This window comes from Oncorhynchus kisutch, linkage group LG2 (assembly GCF_002021735.2).
Source record: "Oncorhynchus kisutch isolate 150728-3 linkage group LG2, Okis_V2, whole genome shotgun sequence".
NCBI classification, from domain to species: Eukaryota; Metazoa; Chordata; class Actinopteri; order Salmoniformes; family Salmonidae; genus Oncorhynchus; species Oncorhynchus kisutch.
The window spans coordinates 48671094-48697789 of NC_034175.2; the positions used below are offsets into that span (position 1 = coordinate 48671094).

Consider the following 26696-nt stretch of genomic DNA (forward strand, 5'->3'; position numbering starts at 1 on the left):
TACATATCCTCTTGGTGCTAGGGGGCAGTATTTTCATTTTTGGGAGAAGAAAAACGTTCCCGTTTTAAACGGGATATTTTGTCAGGAAAAGATGCTAGAATATGCATATAATTGACAGCTTTCGATATAAAACACTAAAGTTTCCAAAACTGTAAAGACATTGTCTGTTGTCTCTGATGTTGCAGGCCTGAGAAAAATCCAATACGGAAGTGCCCCAGTTTTTGAAAGCGTTGCATTCCAATGACTCCCTATTCGACTGTGAATGTACCATCAACGAGCTTACGCTTACGTATTCCCCAAGGTGTCTACAGCATTGTGACGTAGTTTTACGCATTTCTGTTGAAGAATAGCCGTAGGCGGCCACATTGCGTAAGTGGTCACATGGTGGCTCCGAGAGAGATTCTCGCGTAAAATACAGAGGTAGCCATTACTCCAATCGGTCCTAGTGAAAAACGAATTGTCCCGACGGATATATTATCGAATAGATATTAGAAAAACACCTTGAGGATGGATTCTAAACAACGTTTGCCATGTTTCTGTCGATATTATGGAGCTAATTTGGAATATTTTTTCGGCGTTGTGGTGACCGCATTTTCCAGGCGATTTCTCAGTCAAACGTGAAGAACAAACGGAGCTGTTTCGCCTACAAAAATAATATTTTGGGAAAAAATGAACTTTGGCTATCTACCTGGGAGTCTTGTGAGTGAAAACATCCGAAATTCATCAAAGGTTTAATTTGATTGCTTTTCTGATTTCCGTGACAAGGTTGCCTGCTGCTAGCAAGGCATAATGCTATGCTAGGCTATCGATAAACTTACACAAATGCTTGTCTAGCGTTGGCTGTAAAGCATATTTTGAAAATCTGAGATGATAGGGTGATTAACAAAAGGCTAAGCTGTGTCTCAATATATTTCATTTGTGATTTTCATGAATAGGAATATTGTCTAGGGATATTTATGTCCGTTGTGTTATGCTAATTAGTTTCAGGAGATGATTATGCTCCCGCATGCGGGTTTGGGAGTCACTAGACGATATCTAACTCAAAACAGCATTTCTTCATCAACATCTTTATGCTTTCGTTAATATTTCTGTAGCAATTTTGAGCAAATTGCTCAAGGGCCATGGTTGACTCGTTACAGCAAGTACCAGTCAAAGTTTTGGATACACCTACTCATTCCAAGATTTTTCTATCTTTTTACTATTTTCTACATTCTACACTGCTCGGCCATGGAAACCCATTTCATGAAGCTCCCAACAAACATTTATTGTGCTGACGTTGCTTCCAGAGGATGTTTGGAACTTGAAAGTGAATGTTGCACCCGAGGACAGAAGATTTTTTACACACTAAGCACTTCAGCCCTCTACGATCCCATTCTGTGAACTTGAAGGGATGTCCACATACTTTTGTATATATAGTGTAGCTGGTTACCAGAACTTAAGATAACATGAGCTAGTTGATCAACCGGACATTTCTGATAGCTATTTATAACCTCTCTAAGGTCTGTCAATAAATGGCAATGTAACAAGTGGAAAACTGCCCATGCTCTTCCATAGCATGGGGGGGTGGGGGGGTTAAAGCAGGATAAATTGATAACATTTTTCTCTGCTACACACATTCATTAGGTAATGCCAACCCTTTAGTCTAGACATAGCACACATGCATACACTGGCCCTGAGTGTTAAAGTTATGCTCAGTATACAGGTCAATGCCTGACACTAATCACATTGGAACATAGAGAGGAGAGTCCTTGTATTATCCACAAGAGATCTCTGTCCGCCCCCTGTAGGTTATTATTTTACAGGCTTTACGTGCGAGTTCCAAATGGAGCCCAATTCCCTAGTGACCAGAGGCACTTTGGAAATAGGGTGCCAATTGGGATGTATCTAGGGTTCCTCAGACTTGTCGTCTCTGACCATGCATACATTACAGCAGGGGTGTCAAACTAATTTCCCCCAACGGGCTGTATTCGGTCTTCACTGAGGTCCGGACTGCCCAACTCAAATTTTGCAAAGAATAATTCCAGGTGACAACCTCTTGAAGCTGGTTGAGAGAATGCCAAAAGTGTGCAAAGCTGTCCAGGCAAAGGGTGGCTACTTTGAAGGTTTTCAAATATAAAATATATTTGTTTAACACTTTTTTGGTTACTACTTGATTCGATGTGTTATTTCAGAGTTTTGATGTCTTCACTACTATTCTACAATGTAGAAAATAGTAAAAAATAAAGAAAAACCCTGGAATGAGTAGGTGTGTCCAAACTTTTGACTGGTACTGTATGTTTCTAAATGTGTCATACTATGAATGAGTGCTGATCTGGGATCAGGTCCCCCCTTCCGTTTGTTATAAACTAATAGGTAAAACTGATCCTAAATCAGCAGTCTCTCCTAATCTGAGTTGTTCTTTGTAAATACGGGCCCAGAGCTCAACGTCACAATGATCTCATAAGAACACCAAACTGGACTGGGCCTATTCAGGCAAGGCACTCCCAGCATGTTGCTCCAATTGTTTAGAGCTAATCCCCTGTATAAAAAAGCATTGTGATTTCTGCTAATGGCTTCATATCAAACCAGGCACAAATGGGGAAAGGTCTCCACTCATAATGGCTACACATAGCCCAGAACAAAGCATCGAGTGAACCCAAGCTGTCAGTGTCCCAGTTCTGAAGAGAGACACTGAGATATACAGTGATGTAAGAATACAGGGGACAAGGGTTGAGGGGATGAGCCAGGGAACAGTTTTGTCATCTCCCCTCACTTTGGGTTCACTGTTAGGGTAAACTACATCATGAAACCGGCATGTACTACCTCATCCATCTGAGATTGCTTTAACGGAAGCTAGGTAGATCAAAGCTTTACAAGTGTGCAGCAAAAAGTCCCAACTCCCTTTTCCAAGGCAGCCCTGTCCACCAAGAGAAAGATGGCGAACAAAGACATTTCCCGAAATACTTGAATGATTTCTTACTCAGAGATTGGCGGTTTGTGTGCAAAGTATATGATTACTATAAGTGAGAGGAGTTTCTAAATGTATCAATGTTAAGTGTCTTTGTCCCTCTCTGCTGCCCCCCCCCCCCCCCTCTCTCTCTTTTGTAACAAGCAGCCATGTTGTGTCGGTGTGCTAAGGACCTGTTTTTACCGTAATAAGTGTGTGTTTATCCTGTGTTACCATTTAATTAGCTAGTAAATAAATAATTAAACCAACTTGTTTTGTACTGAATCATAAGTAAGGCTTGGGTTTTGCAGATGCAAGGAGGTTACGACTTTTTAAAATGTATTTTTAATAACAATTAGGCCTTACTGTTGAATTCAGTCTACGGGAATTGCGTAGCAAATTACGTTATACACCAAAAGAGCAGTAGGCAGGATTGTCGTTGAGTGTGAGAGTTTCCTTTCGACCCAGATAGCAGGGAGAGATTGACTCCGGTGTTGTGTACCTGACAGAGGGTCAGAGTGTGTAGGGTAATTATTAATTTCCAGAGCTAGGACACAATGGCCAGCCTATTAAGGAAATTTGAGAATATATATTTGTTTGTCTGGAGCGAAGTATTATCGTTCTCTCTCGCACTTCATGAGTGCGAGTAGATACGGCGAGTAATTCTTTATGTTCCAGTAACATTGCTAGCAAGAAACGCCGATTGGGTTGAACGTGAGACGTCGTTAGTAAACCCCCATTCCCAAATTGAAGGGATCCCTTTTGTTCTAGATTTAAAAATGATTGTACAAGAACGGCTAGCTTTGCATTAGAATATTAGCTAACGAACAGAGTAAAGCCATTCGCCTTTCTTTACAGCGGAAATCCTGCGCTTTGGGCAACGGAAGTCCCGCCTTTTCTGGAATCCCGTGTGACTTCAGCATTCAGGGGCAAAAAGTTCACACATCTGTAACAACTGGTTACACTTTATAATATCGTACCAATCTCAACTGATTGGATATTGTCGTCTCGTTCGATTTAACAAGGAGGTTAAATTACCAAACAAACCTTTTTACCAGGTTGATCATTCAGCTAAGGATCCAATTAATTTGTTCCAACCAATGAAACATTTTAAACTTGTCAAACTTAACCTAGATACAGCGACACTTTCAGGTTAATTAAAGTTTAATTCCCAGATAGCAATGTTAATGATTAATCATACCTGTATAGGCTAAATCAATTCAATTTGCAAGTTCATTGAAGTCCAACTCCTACTTTAATGATCCACTATTGATGAGTCATTAACGTCTATACATTTATTTAAATCGTTTTGCAGCTTCCAACGAGGGTAAACCCAAAAGTAAAAAAATAAATAATCAAGCTATCAAAGGGGCTGTCCCCCATTCCCCTGCTAATAAGTGAACGCTCTCCTATGGATTGATTGGTCACTGAACTCAGCAGCGACATAAACCCAAGCTATGCCAAAGGGCTGAGAATGTTAGAACACAACGCCATAAGTGAAAAAAAAGCGAAATTATATGCAAATAATGCCATCAGGTATGTAAAGGTTATCTTCAGTTTAGTCCTGAAGTATGGTCGTCAGCAGAGATTGACATAGATGCAGTACCGCGGTGCACAGCAGAAGCACGAGCTAGAAATGGTTGAGATGAAGGGACAGGGGGAGAGAACCAGGAAACGAATGACAAAAGCCAAAAAAGAAAAGATACTGCTAGCCGAAGAACGGAACAAAGAAATTAAAACTTGACGACAAACAAGCAAACTTTTGAACATCTACAGGAACAACTCGATCCACACCAAACTAGATAAAATGGATGAGTTAGCTACAAACAGGGGCGTGTAACTTGATAACATGCATGCGGTTTTGATGAACAACACTCAAAGCAGCAATGTTCTAGTCCAAATGCTGCAGACCAAAGATCATTTAATGAACACAATGAACAAGTTGGATGACAAAACAGGGTAACTCCTTGAAGTCGCTGACCAAATGAATGATGGGAGAACCCAGGTGAGGAATACGGACAAAATGATCTCAGCAAGCAGAGGAAATCTCATTACTGAATATCTCCCTCCGCACTCAAGACTTTTACCTGCAAACCATGACATTTAAGTATGTGGCCGAACGGAGCAAGTATGACATTCACGTGTCTAAAATAAGCACTCTAAGCTCCAAACTGGACTCTGCTATGCAGCAGAATACCACCCTTAGGTACCACCTGGAGAAACTCCAGAACAGTCACGCGCTACAGCGTGACTACCAACAAAGCAACCAAGTTTGCAAACTGAGCTCGGTACACAAAGGAGTGAAGATGACAGAAGGTTTCAGACTTTACCTCTCTCAGGTGTCCCTAGTCTTTTCCTCTTGGCCATTCGGCACAGAGTAATATGGCGCCTCGTCACCAACAATGCCAAAACGCTCTTAGCGTGGAACACCTTCACAAAATCAAAAACTTTTGCACCTTTGACCCCGTTCCAGGGAAGCCAAACGACACAGACGTTCTTAGCAAACATGGAGGACGCCTTTGACGGCTACCCGAACGCAACGGGTACTGACAGGCTTTATCTGTTGAAACAAGTGTCGAATAGACATGACATGGTTAGTCCGTCTACAACAGCAACATGTGCAAAACTACTCACTGAAACAGGAATGGAAGAGTTATTACCATTCAAACAAATGTTTCTGTAGAAAATGTATCTAAACTTCATTAACTACTTGGACCCTACAGCCCAAATGTAAAAGAGCCCTGACATCTCGGTTTTCAATATTGAGCAGGAGCACTCACTCCAGTTAGAGGGTGCGGCATCAGGGATAGGAGCGTGGAGTGATGACGCACAACAATGGTATCTACCACAAAACCACGATACCAATAACCACCAAGGTCAAAATAACTATAAAGAACATTGCCAGTGAAAAGACTACCACTACAATCAACCTGGTCGCTATGATCCTGCCCACAACCCACATGGGTAACAAAGAGTTCAATGACGATCAAAATGTAAACCGATGCACTCTAGAAGTTAAGAGAAGTACAGAAGAGAAAAAAATGTTTGAGAAAGAGCGAAAAGGTCTGCTGAAATTAACACCATTAGCAAGGATGTAAACAATCAAATTACCCCCGCTCTCACTCGTAACCCTATCCAGGGCCCACTCGATCAAGAAACAAGCCCACAAGCTTTGACTACGGACTCTATAGACACAAATTATGTGTCACAAGGTAAACCACATCACTATAGCCAATTCCACACAAACTCCGATCTGTTTTCACCATGAACACAAATGGCACATCACATTGGTGCGAATAACCCCTCCACTTTGTGGGGAATATGACCACAAAACACAACTCTAAGTCGCTACATGGAAACAGTCCTGGAGGACTGCTTGACCCATGATGAAGGGCTCTACAGTGCGAGAATTTCACTCGCATATTGCCCTAAAAATAGATGTGCGCGAATCAGAAAAATAATTTACGAACAGTGTGTGAGTGAAGATTACAACCAACCGTAATCGATTTCCCCCCCGCTGCGAATTGTTTAAAAACTACAAGTCCCACATTTTACAAGCGGTATACGCCAACCACAGTAGAGTTTTCTGTGATGACACAGTCCAATCAGTCAGAGTGAGAGAGAGGTGAACACTGGAAAAAAAGAATCGGTATAGGCTATAAGTTAACGTGCAGTCATCATTAAAAATGAAGCCATTCAATTTTATTTTAAGTGAAAAAGCGATGAGGAGAAAGAGGAATCCAGCGAGGGGGATTCGCAAGTTTCAACTAACAAAGCCTCTTCACAAGGTTTACCTGAGCCGGCTAATGTTGACATGGCAGCTAACGTAAGGGATGCTGAGAAAAACGTTAGCTAAGCTGCTGAGAACAATGTTAGCGAAGCTACCGTGACCCTTGCTGTCACTTCAACGTCCACTGTAGCCTGGTGGAAGGAGAACATATAGATTTCAATGCGAATTTGCTCAAAATGATCCCATTGCTAGATTTCGAAAACAACGTCATGTTCTGCAAATATTGTAGAGGGCAGAAACAGGCGGGTAGCTAGTCCTTCGTGTCAGGAAACCCGCATCTGAAAAGAGATAATGTAACGAAACATAACATCTCGCAACGGAATATCCAGTACAGATATCTGTCCCTGTTGAGACAGGAGAAACCATCAGTCACTGTGTCAGCAAGCCAAGTGCTGCTGTCTGAGGAGGAGAAAAGGAGGCATCTGAAATTAAAGATAAACATCGCATACTTCATTGCGAAAGAAGAACCTTTCATCAAATTTGGGCCGCTTATCAGACCACAAAAATGGAGTTGACATTAATCCCACATATGACAATGATGTAAGATGTGCGGAGATGATTGGTAAAATTGCTGACATAATGAGAGGGCCTGTCAGCCGCGAAGCATTTTGCCATTCTAATAGACGGAGACACTGATATATCCAACACCGAATGCGAGATTGTCTTCATGCGCTTGTTGGAGGATGGGAAGCCAGTCAATCTCCTGGTCAGACAGACTCTTGAGCACTCCCATGCCATTGGTAAGTTGTTTCTCTTTACAGGCTTTATTCTTGTGTAAAGTTGAATCATTATTCGTAATGGAGATAGAATTTAGTTTGTCAGAAATACTTTTGAAGAATTTTTTTTTTGTGTTGTCATTCGAGGTGTTTTGGATGCCACCAAGGCAGCATTTCATGCTGTTTGCTCATTGGATGGTCATGGATGAAGAATTGCATCTCCTTCGGGGCAGATGGTGCCTCCGTGAACATGGGCCACCATGGGGGAGTGATTGCCCATCTGCAGAGAGAGGCAGGGGGGCATATAATTCCAATCCACTGTATGCCACAAAGATAATTTATTAGTTACAAACCTATGATTGAGTTTTATTTGCAAGCAGAGAATGTTAAACACTGTGTGTGTGTGTGTGTGTGCGCGTGCCCTCTAAGTGCTGGAATGATAAATACCACAGAATTATTGTTTTCTGCTGGCACAAGAGACAGGGGGGGGGGGGGGGGGGGGGGTTGAATTGTTTGGAAGATTCTGTTCTGACTTTCACAGGCTAGACCTGAATGTATTGCCAGGCTAGGGCTGGAAAATCCAAACAAGAGCTCTATGTTTTCGGGCGAGAGCGCTGTGTGGATATTTGCACACCCTCTAGCGTCAAGGGCACTCGCTGGATCCCCCATGTCTACAGAGCCCTCAAAAAGTGTTCCTGCAGCATGGAAAAGACAAGGACCTTGACACTGACAAAGGCCAGTACTCCATTGTTCTGCAGCACATGGAGCACCTGGCCGTAGCATCAACAACAGCGGAAGTTCAAGTGCGGGCAAAGGAGGTAAGTTTTACACAGAAAATGTAATACCCAAAGACTCAAATAAACTGTCAGAATCAAGTAATTGAACAGGTGACAGTTTATTTACTCACTACATAACAGATAATACGGGAAATGGAGTATGTGTATTCTGCCATTTTTTTTCAGACATGTTTGAGGAGCTATACTTAGCATCCCCCTGCAAAGGAATGACCTGATCCTCCCCCAAGCCACATCAGACTTGAGGAAGACAGTGACCAGACTGGAAGCACTAAAGCTTAGGGCAAAAGCAGGAGGCATGCTGGAGAAGATCCAGACCATGCTTGCTCAGCAGCAGGGTGATGAGAGGAGATTCCAGGTGTGTTAGGATGACAGCTTGTTAGGATGCAAGAGAAATCGATGATTAAGACAGATTCTCAGTGTGAGAATCAATGTATTCTTTGCCTAATAGAACGAGGATAAGGAGGGAAATGCAGTGGAGAAGTCTTTAAAAAATATATATATATGGGAGACAGACAAATGCCCAGACATTTCATTGTGTGTTGGTGTGTGAATCTCTATATATATGTGTGTGTGTGTGTGTTTTCTGTTAAAGGGAATAACACTGAAGGGGAATCTGAAAGTCTTCAGAGACCTCACCAATCCCCAACTGAAGCAGCACATGGAGGCAGCCATCAACATCAGCGTGGATGATCTCAAAGCCAGGTTTGGTGGTTTGCGGAAGGATGAGGGTGTCCAGACCGCAGTGGAGTCTTTCAGAGTGCTAAACCCTGACACATGGCCAGAAGACCAGGCCAGCCATCTCACCTTTGAGTGGCAGGGGCTGTAGGACAAGTGGCTTGTGGGAGACCATGTTGACAAAGGACCCCTACAGGCATGATTACAAGGCAGGCTAACAGTCCTGAGTGGTTATGTATGGTATCCTTCTATGTTTGGTTTTGATAAGTTAATGGTAAGAGTTTAAATGAAATTGAAAGATATCATATTTTCCCTAGAACATACTGGAGTTGGTGCAGCTTATGCTGGTGCTGCCCATTTCAGCCACTCAGTGTGAGTGATGCTTCTCTGCGCAGAACCGGATTAAGAATTCGACAAGAAGCTGCCTTGGGGTCTCCCCCAGGGAAGACCTGATGAGGATCAGCCTGGAGGGGCCTTCAGTCGAGGGGTTTGATCCCACTGCTGCCATGGACCGCTGGCTGACCTCTTAGCGTGCCAGACGGCCAACATACAAAAGCAGCTGGACAACTGATATCCTTTGCGTCTAGTAGGCATGGGTCAATGTGTGGTTTTGGTGGTATGTGCTGTTGCATAGATGTGTGCCCCTTGGTATATGTGCACACACACAAGCAGTATAAATATGTATGTAATAAATTCTTTGTTACTTTAACTTTTTACACTGTGCGCCTCAATTTCTGGGTGCGCCTACATTTTTTCATTCAGGAGCACATGTACTCCTTGGGGGAAAAATTTGTGTAGAGCCCTGTGATGCACTAATTCATTCGGCTCGACAATAAAGCTCATCTCTCAAACATGGATGAAATTATCTCAAAAGGGCTGTGAACCTAGCTAAACTTTGGTTAGAAACAACACTAAACTTTGAGGTTTCACTCAAACTACTTCGCCACTCACAAAGCGACTCATGCTGAAACTACACTTCCAAAACGTATCGCTTGTTCACCCTGTGTATGTTACCAGGCACAAAACTGAACACCTGCTACTCTGAGCAGGCTTGATGGATCGTTTGGTCCCACTGATTGATTGGAAAAACAACCAATTGTGGTCACAAGTAACCGTGCTGCCTCCACCGACCACACTGTGTTCTCCTAATGTTTGCTGCAACACAGTCATCCACAAGGAGTATCTGTCGACAGGACCCCTTGGGAAAAATAATTTTTGATATCTCTTGGTACAGAATCTGACTCAAGCGGATATTACAATATCTCAGCACATACAAATTACCAAACCTCAGACTATCATTTCCATGATTTCGAGGAAGCAGTCTGAGTGAGCAACTTCCGTCCTCATTGGAATCATGCAATACTGTAGCTAAGATGAACTTCCTTCAGACACTTCTGCAAGCTTCTGCAAGCAGTGCAGCAGTCTCAGGAAACTAACAATCAATGTTCAGAATGGACTCTGCTTCCGATGATACATTTTCCGCTTTGAGGGCGACAGACCCCTTAACAATGAAACTAACAGCTTCAGTCCCGCCCCTGACCCGGTAACTCCAACTAGTATAACACTGTGTGATATCGCCAAAAGATATCCTCGTCTCAGTTCGCAGTTACTGAAACGGTTCCCACATGTGGACGCTGTGGAAAATGCGGGCCATGACAGTCACTAAGCATTTTGAAGCAAAAACACCAGGAGATTTGGTTGAAAGGTTACAGCCAATCTACGAACAACGCAGCTGCTGACAACTCGTACAAAGTGCACAATATTTTTGTTTGTGCCTCGGATACCAACACCGCTGGTTGGGGTGTCTGGAGACAAAAAGGGGGGGTGAATACTAGCCCAGCTCCATGAGCCTCGTTGAGGCCAGTGGGTGGGTCGAGGCTACGTGCAACACTGTGCGAGGCCGCCCACGAGAACAGAAAGGGGCGGACAAGCCCCTCGACGGGGATAACCTTGGAATACATATTGAGAGATCACTGAGGTGTCCCACACTCTCCATCTCCCCCCAAAAATGGTAACAATAATTATTCGTAGCCATGCAGTCTCAACTACAATGCAAATTGTAAAATACTCTAAACATGCGATCCGGTAGGACAATAATACGGAATAAAAATCGGTAGAATAGTTGGTCCCCTTTGGTACCAGTACCAATGCCAGAAACGGTCAGCAGGTTAGAAACCTAACAAGTCAAATTGCCCTTGATAACAGCAACAGATGAGGTAGTAGTCCCTCAGATTGCACCACGTGGAAGGGAATCGCCAAAACACTCTTCTGATGTTAACGCACATGCCGTTAACAAATAGAACTGTAAAAATATCTGAACACTATGAAGTGGATATCAACGCACACGTACTCAATTACATGCTCGCTTACACATACGGACTTACACACACACCCCTGATCTTGCGCTCTTCTCGCCATCTCTATTGTCGAGAACTGTTTTATAATTTAATATGTTTGTTTCTTTTTTATGTATTCGTCTACAAGTTTATATATGTTTACAACAAGCAAGGGGAAGATATCAGGGGCATTAGGGAATAATAACATATTGTACAGAATACATTTGTACTGTAAAGCCGTCTCTAGAGTAACGCAAGGTCTCTTTCATGATCATGTGAAACATGAATTGCTATGGAAATGCTGGGATGTTTTTCAATGATGTTAAAGGTAATTATGATGCAACTATGACAGTGATACGATATGAATTACAATTATCCTCATGACTATTAAGGCTATACCCACTACATGTTACACAAAGACACTCAACCATGCAAATTGTTGGAGTTACTATTTATTTGGACATCACATTATAGTCTTACTCTTACACAGACATTGTACACACTCTCACTAAATCACATCCAATATCATACACATCAACCTACTCAGATTTACTACACATAAAATATATTGTCTTCATTTTCTAACAACTGTGGCATTGACTCACAGGCAAGGGAATAAAACAAATATTGCTAGAACCGATTTCTTGAATTCTAAATATCAGACATTTGAAAGCTAATTTTGACCATCATAATACCTCTGATGGCAGTAACTTTACAAGCACTAATTATGGTCAATTTAGACTGAGAATAGTATCTAGTTATGGTAAGGGGGGAAATAAGCATAGCCAGTTCTAATTATAACGGTTTAGCAGATTATAAAACAGATCAGTCTTTACGTGGCTAAAAGAAAAGGAATATAACATACTGTTTACAGGAAACTCACTCTACATCCTTAGATGAAGTTGTGTGGAAAAAGGAATGGGGTGGTGAAATAATTCTCTGTCATGGACAAAGGAACTCAAAAGGTGTGATATGAATTAACCAACATTTCAAGTCAGGAATGATGATTCGCAAGAAAGGTGGATGTTTTTGATTATGAAAGTGGATGAAAAAGAGATTTGGCTCATTAATCTATATGGTCCAAATCAGGATGATCCATACTTGTTTGAAAACATTTATAGCAATTTGTTGAACTTACAGGCAACAAATGATCAAATCATTATGGTAGGAGACTAACACAGGTGTTAAGTTAGGCGTAAAGGTAATCATTCTACAAACTATTATCACCGTGCCCTTTAGGAAATCACAAATATTATGGACACATTAGAAATAGTGGATATTTGGACACTAAAAAACCCTGACCTAGTGAGATATACATGGAGACTTAATCAAGCTAGTCGTCTTGCCTACTTTGTCTCTTGCATAAAAGGTTCAAAAAGTTTTAATAGGAGACAGAATGTGATCGGATCATCATCTAAATTGGCATTCACATAACTCAGAATGTCCACGTGGACAGGGATATTGGAAATTTAATCAAAGTTTACTGGAGGACAACATTTTTAACTAATACAAAATAATTTAGAACAGAATTTTTCCAGTATAATATAGGTTCAGAAAATCCCCTTATTGTTAAGGAATACCTTTAAAAAACGTACCTTCAGGGGTCATTCAATATTCATCAATAATAACAAAGCAGTTTCTGGCTAAAGGGACTAACAAGGGAAATCCATGAACTAATAGTACAGGTAGATAGCAATAAAAATGATACCACAGAGATGCAGAATAAGTTAGAGGAAAAACAAAAAGAACTTGAGGAATTTATTCAAGCAAACTGGATAGAATATGGAGAAAAAAAATTATATTCTTCCCGAATCTCCAATACAGGAATGCTAACAAAAATACATTTGCAGAAACTCATTGCTGAAGACAGTCAGTCATCTATGACTCTTCGAATGATATTTTAAAAGAGGAAGCTAAATATTTTAGGGAGATGTTCTCTTTTCCGTCTCATCCTCTCCCACTGAATGAAGATTACGGTAAGGAATTCTTTCCAAATTCCATAATAATGGAAAATTAACAAATCTACAGAAAGATCAGTGAGAAGGCCAAATTAGAGGCTATTAAATTCTTTCAGCCTGGAAAAACCCCAGGGCTTGATGGCATACCGGTAGAGGTATATCAAGCCTTTTTATATACTAAAAGCTCCATTGTTAGATGGTTTTAACTACTCCTATAGAAATGGTAGTCTGTCAGGTACTCAGCAGGAAGGTCTGATTTTTCAGGGTATTGCCCTCAGGTAGCCTGTTTCTGGTCTCAGGTTCAGGAATGGCTGAAAATGCATAGCATTGATCTAAAATTGACCCTGGAAATAGTACTGTTAGGAGATATGGGAAGACTGGGTCAGTCAATTACTAATATTCTTAATCAAAGTAATTATCTTCAATTCGTAATCTGTGGATTCTATTCGATTAGATAGACATTGTACGTTAAACATCACAGCATAGTTGAATGATATGTTGCATAGAAATCCGAAGAGGGTGGCCAGCAGAGATAGGTGGGAAGGGCTGAGGGAAGCCGAGGGTTGGGATGTGGTATTGGAGACAAGTGGGAGTAGAGTTGATGTGCGGTAGATAATGGTCAAAGATTAAAACTAGTAAAGTCAAAAATAAAGTAAAAATAAAACATAATAAAAAGTCTGTTTGAATGACACTGAGGGGCAGTGTTTTTACAGCTAATGCCGGTTTGCCTGAGGCTGATGCCGTGCAGGTCTTTGTACACACGTACACTCATTCAAATAAACGCATACAAGAACACACACATACAGTGGGGCAAAAAAGTATTTAGTCAGGCAACACGGACTTTCAACTCCCTCCAAAGATTTTCTATGGGGTTGAGATCTGGAGACTGGCTAGGCCACTCCAGGACCTTGAAATGCTTCTTGCGAAGCCACTCCTTCGTTGCCTGGGCGGTGTGTTTGGGATCATTGTCATGCTGTAAGACCCAGCCATGTTTCATCTTCAATACCCTTGCTGATGGAAGGAGGTTTTCACTCAATCTCACGATACATGGCCCCATTCATTCTTTCCTTTACACGGATCAGTCGTCCTGGTCCCTTTGCAGAAAAACAGCCCCAAAGCATGATGTTTCCACCCCCATGCTTCACAGTAGGTATGGTGTTCTTTGGATGCAACTCAGCATTCTTTGTCCTCCAAACACGACGAGTTGAGTTTTTACCAAAAAGTTATATTTTGGTTTCATCTGACCATATGACATTCTCCCAATCTTCTTCTGGATCATCCAAATGCTCACTAGCAAATTTCAGACCGGCCTGGACATGTACTGGCTTAAGCAGGGGGACACGTCTGGCACTGCAGGATTTGAGTCCCTGGCGGCGTAGTGTGTTACTGATGGTAGGCTTTCTTATTTTGGTCCCAGCTCTCTGCAGGTCATTCGCTAGGTCCCCCGTGTGGTTCTGGGATTTTTGCTCACCGTTCTTGTGATAATTTTGACCCCACGGGGTGAGATCTTGCGTGGAGCCCCAGATCGAGGGAGATTATCAGTGGTCTTGTATGTCTTCCATTTCCTAATAATTGCTCCCACAGTTGATTTCTTCCAACCAAGATGCTTACCTATTGCAGATTCAGTCTTCCCAGCCTGGTGCAGGTCTACAATTTTGTTTCTGGTGTCCGTTGACAGCTCTTTGGTCTTGGCCATAGTGGAGTTTGGAGTGTGACTGTTTGAGGTTGTGGACAGGTGTCTTTTATACTGATAACAAGTTCAAACAGGTGCCATTAATACAGGTAACGAGTGGAGGACAGAGGAGCCTCAACCTCTTGGTGTTAGGGGGCAGTATTTTAATTTTTGGGGAAAAAAACATTCCCGTTTTAAATTGTCCCGACGGATATATTATCGAATAGATATTAGAAAAAAACCTTGAGGATGGATTCTAAACAACGTTTGCCATGTTTCTGTCGATATTATGGAGCTAATTTGGCGTTGTGGTGACCGCAATTTCCGGGCGATTTCTCAGCCAAACGTGAAGAACAAACGGAGCTATTTCACCTACAAAAATAATCTTTTTGGGGAAAAAATGAACTTTGGCTGTCTACCTGGGAGTCTCGTGAGTGAAAACGTCCGAAGTTCATCAAAAGGTAAACAATTTAATTTGATTGCTTTTCTGATTTCCGGTTGCCTGCTACTAGCAAGGCATAATGCTATGATAAGCATTTGTGTAATTTATCATAGCCTGTCTAGCGTTGGCTGTAAAGCATATTTAGAACATCTGAGATGACAGGGTGATTAACAAAAGGCTAAGCTGTGTTCCAATATATTTCACTTGTGATTTTCATGAATAGGAAGATTTTCTAGGAAGATTTGTCCGTTGCGTTATGCTAATTATTGTCAGATGATGACAACGGTCCCGTTCACGGGATGGGGTGTCACTACAGGTTAAAGAAGAAGTTACAGGTCTGTGAGACCCAGAAATCTTGCTTGTTTGTTGGTGACCAAATACTTATTTTCCACCATAACTTGCAAATAAAATCATAAAAAAATCCTACAATGTGATTTTCTGGAATTTCTTTCTAATTTTGTCTGTCATAGTTGAAGTGTACCTATGATGAAAATTACAGGCCTCTCTCATCTTTTTAAGTTGGAGAACTAGCACAATTGGTGGCTGACTAAATACTTTTTTGCCCCACTGTACATGTATGTGCCAGACATGCACACAAACCTTTTGCAATTATGTTAGCACAGCTGAAACTGTTGTCCTGATTAAAGAAGCAATACAACTGTCCTTTAGACTACTTGAGTATCTGAGGCATCAGCATTTGTGGGTTCGATTACAGGCTCAAAACGGCAAGAAACAAAGACATTTCTTCTTTAACCTCTCTTGGGTAGGGGGCAGTATTTTCACATCCTGATGAAAAGCATGCCCAAAGTAAACTGCCTGTTACTCAGGCCCAGAAGCTAGGATATGCATATAATTGGTAGATTTGGAAAGAAAACACTCTAAAGTTTCTAAAACGGTTAAAATAATGTCTGAGTATAACAGAACTGATATGGCAGGCGAAAACAGCAAATCTACACACAATACCCCTTAATAAAAAGCGAAAACAGATTATAAAAAAATATATATTTACAAAAGTAGGGATAGTGTATTAATAATAAAAAATTAAAAGTATTCAGAACCTTTGCTATGAGACTCAAATTGAGCTCCGATGCATACTGTTTCCATTGATCATCCTTGAGAAGTTTCTAGTAGTTGATTGGAGATCTGTAGTAAATTCAACTGATTGGAAATTATTTGGAAAGGCACATACACCTGTCTATATAATGTCCCACAGCTGACAGTGCATGTCAGAGGAAAAACCAAGCCATGAAGTCGAAGGAATTGTTCGTAGAGCTCCGAAACAAGATTGTGTTGAAGCACAGATCTGTGGAAGGGTACCAAAACATTTCTGCAGCATTGAAGGTCCGCAAGACCACGGTGATCTCCATCATTCTTAAAAATGGAAGACCTTTTGAACCACCAAGACTCTTCCTAGAAAGTGTGCATTCAGGGGAGAAGGGCCTTGGTCAGGGAGGTGGCCAAGAACCGGATGGTCACTGACAGATTTACAGAGTTCCGATGTGGAGATGGGAGTACCTTCCAGAAGGACAACCATCTCTGCAGCACTCCACCAATCAGGCCGTTATGGTAGAGTGGCCAGACAAAAGCCATTCCTCATGACAGCCCGCTTGGAGATTGCCAAAAGGCACCTAAAGACTCTCAGACAATGAGAAACAAGATTCTCTGGTCTGAAGAAAGCAAGATTGAACTCTTTGGCCTGAATGCCAAGTGTCACATCTGAAAGAAACAGCATCATGCTGTGGGGATGGTTTTCTGCGGCAGGGACTGGGCGGCAAAGACGAATGGAGCAAAGTACAGAGAGATACTTAATGAAAACCTGCTCCAGAGCGCTCAGGACCTCAGACAGAGGCAAAGTTTCACCTTCCAACAGAACAATGGCCCTAAGCATGCAGCAAGTCTCTGATTATCCTTGAGTAGCCCAGCCAGAGCCACAGACTTGAACCTGATTGAACATCTCTGAAGAGACCTGAAAATAGCTGTGCTGCAACGCTCCCCATCCAACCTGACAGAGCTTGAGAGGATCTGCAGAGAAGAATGGGAGAAACTCCCCAAATACAGGTGTGCCAAGCTTGTAGTGTCATACCCAAGAATACTCGAGGATGTAGTCACTGTCAAAGGTGCTTCAACAAAGTACTGCATAAAGGGTCAGAATACTTATGTAAATGTGATATTTCCGTTTATTATAAATTCACACAAATGTCTAAAACCCTGTTTTTGCTTTGTCATTATGGGGTATTGTATGTAGATTGAGGGAATGTATTAAATTGTAGAATAAGGCTGTAACCTAACAAAATATAGAAAAAGTCAAAGGGTCTAAATACTATCCTTAGGCACTGTAATTCTGAGGCTGAGACTCCCAGACAGTCACTCGCCTCTCTACCGGTCATTAGAGGTCAACTCCAGAGCAGGGGAGCCATGCCTTTAGTAAGTTAATACAATAGCAGGCTCAAGAGGAGAGAATACACTTGACTCAGCGTTAAGAGGGCTCAGAGAGCACCCGTGCACAAACAGACGCGCACACACACTAAAATGACTGCTCAGCATATAGAATATGCCTCCTTTCAAGAGTGACTGGCTGACAGCACTGCAGAAATAGAGAGGTGATAGAGAGGTGGCTCCTAAACACACCACATCCAAATTCATGACATTACCTCTTCTCTTGGTATTTTAATTAGAGCCGGGAGAACCTGTGGGTTTTGTTGCCAACATCACCTTGTAGTAGAAACTCAAAGGATAATTTATCTACGGGTCATTCCGCAATTAATCACCATTATCATTCCCACAGGCTGTGAATTTAAAAAGATTCAACTGCTGGGGCTGGGCGGTCCTCTCAATCGTGCTCTGGGGCACTGACACAGACTGTGAATGAGGAGCTAGTATTAGAGGGCTTTTCACACCGCATGATCTTAGCCCTGGGCTTTGTGCAGAGCAGATTATTTAGGTCCTCCCAATCGGAATCTTTTCAACCAAAAACTTCATAGACCTCGAGGAGTGCGGGCCTGACAGCATAGGGACATTTTGGAGCTTGTCGTAAAAAGTACAGCATGAGGGTAATTGTTAAATCACCCCTCGAACAGGGACTATGGAGGCACCTCAATGTTCCAACCCATGCAAGGTATTGAGGAGCTTGGTTCTAAAACAGTTCAGTTGGTGAAATGAGATGCTATCCACTATCTCCATGCCTAGATCAAGCTCTCAAACAGAGTTGAGCATTACAGGTGCCCCCTGCTGACACAGAGATATCACTGAAATGGTAAAGGCTCTCTTTAAAAACAAAAAAGGTCTGAGAAAAAAAATGCAGCAGACGTGAGGAAAGTGGCAAAACATTACAAATGCACTGCATTAAACATGCATGTTGCTGTGCCCATCCTCCTGAGCCTGGACAGGGCAGGCTAAACGCATGGGGCAGCTAGCCAAGTCTCCTGGCTCCACAGAGGGAGAACAACAGCTATCCTGTCCCCAGTTCCTACTACTCACTCCCCAGCTAAACCACACTGCCCTCTGTGACCTCCAAACAGGCCGTCTTTGAATACTCCAGAATAACACTGCTCTAATGGTGACAACCAACAGCGCAGTATCAGAGAATCTGCTGATACTACACTTTATGAAGGCTAAAGGAAGGAACTGAGCTCATTTAGCAAGAGAAGAAATGAGGTGCACATACCTGGAGAAGGGTGGGTGTGCGTGATGAAATTCACACAAGCAGGCACACACACACACACACACAGAGTTAGGAGAACAAAGTCTCCTAAGGCATGAATAATTCCAGGCTGCTCCAGTAACAGTACGTCTTCAGACTACAGTATACAGGACAGGTATGCACTAGGCAGCGCTCTAAGACAGGACCTGCCTGGGGAATAATGATGGCTGCCTGCCTGCCATCCTGCTGGAGACAGCCTGCATTTAAATACAGGGAACAACCACTTAGGCTAGAACAGGACGTGCTGTCACAGACGTGATCCAGGACTCTCAATTACCTTCCTGAGAAGCAGAACTTTTGCCTGGAGAGCAGTTCTCAATAGGGGACTATAGAATACTCAATAATAAGTTTGTACTGGTACAGCTTGTCATTGGTGTGAGCTACAACTTTGGATAATGGTGACAATAGTCAGAAAGAACAGCACATGATTTGATTTTTATCAGTGTGATACTCAGCTGGCATGGAGTTTATGCCCTTTAAAAGCACTGCAGTCTGCAGCAATTAGAGAAATCGCTGATGTAGTCCATCTTAGACTTGACCTCCTGACCTCACTGATCCAGTTTAACTCTCAGAGGTCAACGGATTGGAGAATACAATTACTTAAGCGCTGCCACTTATTAAGAGCCTACTTCTAAAGGTTGACTGAAGGGATTAGAAACAGCTTCCAGACTGTCATCATACCTTACTATCCTAGTAACTAGCTCGCTGCACACTTGTGTTATACAATTGTTATTTATGTAGGTCTACATACACACAGGTTGGCTATTAGTGAGATGGGGGCTGGTGGGGTCTTACCTGGAGAGACAGCCAGCTGAAAGTGATGTAGCTTGTTCTCATCAGGGAAGCTGGCTTTACACGTACCTAAGGTGGGGAGGTGGTGAGAGAGAGGATAAGGGCATATCTCTCAGTTGTTATTAGCCAACATTTACAGTTGAATTGATATTTTCTGGGAAATGTACATAGATTCAAATATATTAAGATAACTATGTGTACATTATAAATCTAGGTCTTTGTTATCTCTATGTTATGCTAATACAGTACCGGTCAAACATTTTAGAACACCTACTCATTCAAGGGTTTTTCTTCATTTTTACTATTTTCTACATTGTAGAATAATAGTGAAGACATCAAAACTATCAAATAACATATGGAATAATGTAGTAACCAAAAGTATTGAACAAATCAAAATATATTTTATAATTGAGATTCTTCAAATTGCCACCCTTTGTGCACTGCTGTCATCAAGGCATTCTTGGAATTCCCTCAACCAGCTTCACCTGGAATGCTTTTCCAACAGTCTTGAAGGAGTTCCCACATATGCTGAGCACTTGTTAGCTGCTTTTCCTTCACTCTGAGGTCCGACTCATCCCAAACCATCTCAATTTGATTGAGGTCTGGGAATTGTGGAGGCCAGGTCATCTGACTCAGCACTTCATCACTCTCCTTATTGGTCACATAGCCCTTACACAGCCCGGAGGTGTGTTGGGTCATTGTCCTGTTGAAAAACAAATGATAATGGGACCAAACCAGATGGGATGGCGTATCACTGCAGAATGCTGTGGTAAACCTGCTGGTTAAGTGTACCTTGAATTCTAAATAAAATCACTGACAGTGTCACCAGCAAAGCACCCCCACACCTTCTCCTCCATGCTTCACAGTGGGAACCACATATGCAGAGATCATCCGTTCACCCACACCGACACAGCAGTTGGAACCAAAAATCTCCAATTTCGACTCCAGACCAAAGGACACATTTCCCCGGGCTAATGTCCATTGTGTTTCTTGGACCAAACAAGTCTCTTCAGTAGTGGTTTCTTTGCAGCAATTCGACCATGAAGGCCTGAGTCACACAGTCTCCTCTGAACAGTTGATGTTGAGATGTGTCTGTTACTTGAACTCTGAAGAATTTATTTGGGCTGCAATTTCTGAGGCTGGTAACTCTAATGAACGTATCCTCTGCAGCAGAGGAAACTCTGGGTCTTCCATTCCTGTGGCGGTCCTTATGAGAGCCAGTTTCATCATAGCGCTTGATGGTTTTTGCGGATGCACTTGAAGAAACTTTCAAAGTTCTTGAAATTTTCCGTAATTACTGACCTTCTCTTTGCTTATTTGAGATGTTCTTGCCATTATATAGACTTAGCCCTATTTGGTAAAAGACTATCTACTTTGTCACAACAAAACTGACTGGCTCAAACGCATTAAGAAATTCCACAAATTAACTTTTAATAGGACAGAACATTAATTGAAATGCATTCCAGGTGACTACCTCATGAAGCTGGTTGAGAGAGAACGCCAAGAGTGTGCAAAGCTGTCATCAAGGCAAAGGATGGCTATTTGAAGAATCTCAAATATATTTGAATTTGTTTAACACTTTTTTGGTTACTACATGATTCCATGTGTTATTTCATGGTTTTGACGTCTTTTACTATTATTATACAATGTAGAAAATAGTCAAAATAAAGAAAAACCCTTTGATGTTCTCAAACATTTGACCGGTGGTGTATATATCAATGGAGCACTGTATTTGGCTATAAAAGTAATAAGTAACTGTTCTATGATCATCATCCATTTTCCAGTGGCTCTTAATCTCCCCCTGGTGTTCAGACAGGAGCACTACAGCCGAGCCATCCACCGCTGCCTGCAACTGACTCTTCAGTTACTAATGAGCCATGGGAACATCAAACACATCATTCACATGAATCCGCAACTTTTTTTATGTTGCACTGCATACACTTACTAGGAAGGTTGGCTTCAAGTTCTGCAACTTCTGCAATATGAGAGAGAGAGAGAGAGAGAGAGAGAGTCGTCAGACTAAAACTAAGAATCCTGATTGTGTGGGTAGCTAGGAGAGAGCAGTCAGTGGTGTGCACCAAATCCTAAGGGAACAACATCATATCCCACGCTCCCTTCCCTTCTCTCTCAGCCCTGTGTTGTTGGAATGCTACAAACTTACTAGAAAACACCCCTGCAAAAAAATAGGCTGAAAGTATGACTGAAACAAATATTATGAAATGGTTATGAAATGGTAGCTACAGTAATTATTTACCTCAAATCAGGTTGTAAATTAATCAAAACAAAGACAATATGATTGATAAACCTGCAGACAGTTCAGCAAATAATTTGTACCACAGTCAGTTTGTCTACAGTTTCAAGTTAATGTCACAGGCATTTCACTGTCTGTCTTTGCTTTCTTGCAAACTCCAAATCTAAAAATACAGTAATCAATATAGCACTAAACATTAGAAAAAACAAAACAAGCAATAAAAATTAGAACACAAGTAAGTATATACAGGGTCAGTTCCAGAACCATAATTACAATGGACAGGGACACAGGAGTGATGGAGGGAGATGTACAGTACAGTGGTGAGGTGACTAGGCATCAGTATATACTGTATGATAAACAGAGTAGCAGCAGTATATGATGATTGTATGAAAAGTTGAGTATAAATGTAAACTCATCAAAAAAAGAAACGTCCTCTCACTGTCAACTGCGTTTATTTTCAGAAAACCTAACATCTGTAGATATTTCTATGAACATAAGGTTCGACAACTGAGACAAACTGAACAAGTTCCAGAGACATGTGACTAACAGAAATGGAATAATGTGTCCCTGAACAAAGGGGGGTCCAAATCAAAAGTAAGTCGGTATCTGGTATCTGGGCGGGGGCCCTAGCCTTCCCTCACCCTCCGATCCAACAGGTTCCAGACGTTCTCAATGGGATTGAGTGCCGGGCTCTCCGCTGGCCATAGCAGATCACTGACAGAATGAGCAGTATGGCTGGTGGCATTGTCATGCTGGAGGGTCATGTCAGGATGAGCCTGCAGGAAGGGTACCACATGAGGGAGGAGGATGTCTTCCCTGTAATGCACAGCATTGAGATGGCCTGCAATGACAAGCTCAGTCCGATGATGCTGCGACACACCACCCCAGAACATGACGGAGCCTCCACCTCCAAATCGATCCTGCTCCAGAGTAGAGTACTCGGGGTAAGGCTCATTCCTTCGACAATAAACGCAAATCCGACCATCACCCCTAGTGAGACAAAACCGCGACTCATCAGTGAAGAGCACTTTTTTGTCAGTCCTGTCTGGTCCAGCGAGTGGGTTTGTGCCCATAGGCGACATTGTTGCCGGTGATGTCTGGTGAGGACCTGCCTTACAACAGGCCTACCAGCCCTCAGTCCAGCCTCTCTCTGACTATTGTTGACAGTCTGAGCACTGAGGGACGGATTGTGCGTTCCTGGTGTAACTCGGGCAGTTGTTGTTGCCATCCTGTACCTGACCCGCAGGTGTGATGTTCGGATGTACCGATCCTGTGCAGGTGTTGTTACACGTGGTCTGCCACTGCAATGACGATCAGCTGTCCGTCCCGTCTCCCTGTAGTGGTGTCTTACACAGAACCCAAACCGGCTGCGCGAGTGTGCCATCCTGTGCCATTGTGCATACATTTATTTTGTCTCCCGACACCAAATGCGATCACGACACGCAGGTTAAAATATCAAAACAAACTCTATACCAATTACATTAATTTGGGGACAGGTCGAAAAGCATTAAACACTTATGGTACTTCAGTTAGTTAGCTTGCTAGCTAATTTGTCCTATTTAGCTAGCTTGCTGTTGCTAGCTAACTATTTTGTCCTGGGATAAACATTGAGTTGTTATTTTCCATGAAATGCACAAGGTCCTCTACTCCGACAATTAATCCACACATTAAACGGTCAACCAAATCGTTTCTAGTCATCTCTCCTCCTTCCAGGCTTTTTCTTCTCTTGGATTTATATTGCGATTGGCAACTTTTATAAATTAGGTGCATTACCGTCACTGACCTCGTTCGTCTTTCTGTCACCCATGTGGGTATAACCAATGAGGAGATGGCACGTGGGTACCCGCTTCTATAAACCAATGAGGAAATGGGAGAGGCAGGACTTGCAGCGTGCTCTGCATCAGAAATAGAACTGATGTCTATTTTAGCCCTTGGCAACGCAGATGCTCGTTGGGGCACACGAGCAGTGTGGGTGCAATAATTAAATAACATAGATTTCTAAATTTATTTTGCAACGCAGATCTCAGCGATCACTGCCTCATTGCCTGCATCCGTAATGGGTCAGCGGTCAAACGACCTCCACTCATCACTGTCAAATGCTCCCTGAAACACTTCAGCGAGCAGGCCTTTCTAATCGACCTGGCCGGGGTATCCTGGAAGGATATTGATCTCATCCCGTCAATAGAGGATGCCTGGTTATTTTTTTAAATTATTATTATTTTTTATTTTTTTAAATGCTAACCATCTTAAATAAGCATGCCCCATTCAAGAAATTTAGAACCAGGAACAGATATAGCCCTTGGTTCTCCCCAGACCTGACTGCCCTTAACCAACACAAAAACATCCTATGGCGTTCTGCATTAGCATCGAACAGCCCCCGTGATATGCAGCAGGGAAGCTAGAAACCATTATACACAGGCAGTTAGAAGAGCCAAGGCTATCTTTTTCAAGCAGAAATTTGCTTCCTGCAACACTAACTCAAATGTTCTGGGACACTGTAAAGTCCATGGAGAATAAGAACACCTCCTCCCAGCTGCCCACTGCACTGAAGATAGGAAACACTGTCACCACTGATAAATCCACTATAATTGAGAATTTCATTAAGCATTTTTCTACGGCTGGCCATGCTTTCCACCTGGCTACCCCTACCCCGGTCAACAGCACTGCACCCCCCACAGCAACTCGCCTAAGCCTTCCCCATTTCTCCTTCTCCCAAATCCAGTCAGCTGATGTTCTGAAAGAGCTGCAAAATCTGGACCCCTACAAATCAGCCGGGCTAGACAATCTGGACCCTTTCTTTCTAAAATTATCTGCCGAAATAGTTGCCACCCCTATTACTAGCCTGTTCAACCTCTCTTTCGTGTCGTCTGAGATTCCCAAAGATTGGAAAGCAGCTGCGGTCATCCCCCTCTTCAAAGGGGGGGACACTCTTGACCCAAACTGCTACAGACCTATATCTATCCTACCCTGCCTTTCTAAGGTCTTCGAAAGCCAAGTCAACAAACAGATTACCGACCATTTCGAATTTCACCATACCTTCTCTGCTATGCAATCTGGTTTCAGAGCTGGTCATGGGTGCACCTCAGCCACGCTCAAGGTCCTAAACGATATCATAACCGCCATCGATAAGAAACATTACTGTGCAGCTGTATTCATTGATCTGGCCAAGGCTTTCGACTCTGTCAATCACCACATCCTCATCGGCAGACTCGACAGCCTTGGTTTCTCAAATGATTGCCTCGCCTAGTTCACCAACTACTTCTCTGATAGAGTTCAGTATGTCAAATCGGAGGGTCTGCTGTCCGGACCTCTGGCAGTCTCTATGGGGGTGCCACAGGGTTCAATTCTTGGACCGACTCTCTTCTCTGTATACATCAATGATGTCGCTCTTGCTGCTGGTGAGTCTCTGATCCACCTCTACGCAGATGACACCATTCTGTATACTTCTGGCCCTTCTTTGGACACTGTGTTAACAACCCTCCAGGGAAGCTTGAATGCCATACAACTCTCCTTCCGTGGCCTCCAATTGCTATTAAATACAAGTAAAACTAAATGCATGCTCTCCACCCGATCGCTGCCTGCACCTGCCCGCCTGTCCAACATCACTACTCTGGACGGCTCTGACTTAGAATACGTGGACAACTACATATACCTAGGTGTCTGGTTAGACTGTAAACTCTCTTTCCAGACCCACATCAAACATCTCCAATCCAAAGTTAAATCTAGAATTGGCTTCCTATTTCGCAACAAAGCATCCTTCACTCATGCTGCCAAACATACCCTTGTAAAACTGACCATCCTACCAATCCTCGACTTCGGCGATGTCATTTACAAAATAGCCTCCAATACCCTACTCAACAAATTGGATGCAGTCTATCACAGTGCCATCTGTTTTGTCACCAAACCCCCATATACTACCCACCATTGCAACCTGTACGCTCTCGTTGGCTGGCCCTCGCTTCATACTCATCGCCAAACCCACTGGCTCCATGTCATCTACAAGACCCTGCTAGGTAAAGTCCCCCCTTATCTCAGCTCGCTGGTCACCATAGCATCACCAACCTGTAGCACGCGCTCCAGCAGGTATATCTCTCTGGTCACCCCCAAAACCAATTTTCTCTGCTGCCAATGACTGGAACGAACTACAAAAATCTCTGAAACTGGAAACACTTATCTCCCTCACTAGCTTTAAGCACCAACTGTCAGAGCAGCTCACAGATTACTGCACCTGTACATAGCCCACCTATAATTTAGCCCAAACAACTACCTCTTTCCCTACCCTATTTATTTATTTTGCTCCTTTGCATCCCATTATTTTTATTTCTACTTTGCACATTCTTCCACTGCAAATCTACCATTCCAGTGTTTTACTTGCTATATTGTATTTACTTTGCCACCATGGCCTTTTTTTGCCTTTACCTCCCTTCTCACCTCATTTGCTCACATCGTATATAGACTTATTTATACTGTATTATTGACTGTATGTTTGTTTTACTCCATGTGTAACTCTGTCATTGTATGTGTCGAACTGCTTTGTTTTATCTTGGCCATGTCGCAATTGTAAATGAGAAATTGTTCTCAACTTGCCTACCTGGTTAAATAAAAAAAACATTAAAAAACGCTTGCGCACGCGACACAAGC

General features: G+C 42.5%; 1 protein-coding gene across 5 annotated transcripts in view; it reads right to left on the minus strand.

Moving 5' to 3' along the window:
* The window catches only part of LOC109867638 (NEDD8-conjugating enzyme UBE2F), an 84920-nt gene that overhangs the window by 50514 nt on the left and 7710 nt on the right, over window positions 1–26696 (minus strand). For all 5 annotated transcript variants that reach the window (XM_020456913.2, XM_020456928.2, XM_031796329.1 and 2 more), the window contains 2 exons: window positions 21750–21779; window positions 19808–19873 (listed from right to left, as the gene is read on the minus strand). In XM_020456913.2, the coding sequence (XP_020312502.1) occupies window positions 19808–19873; window positions 21750–21779 (96 nt within the window). The remainder of the gene's footprint in view (window positions 1–19807; window positions 19874–21749; window positions 21780–26696) is intronic.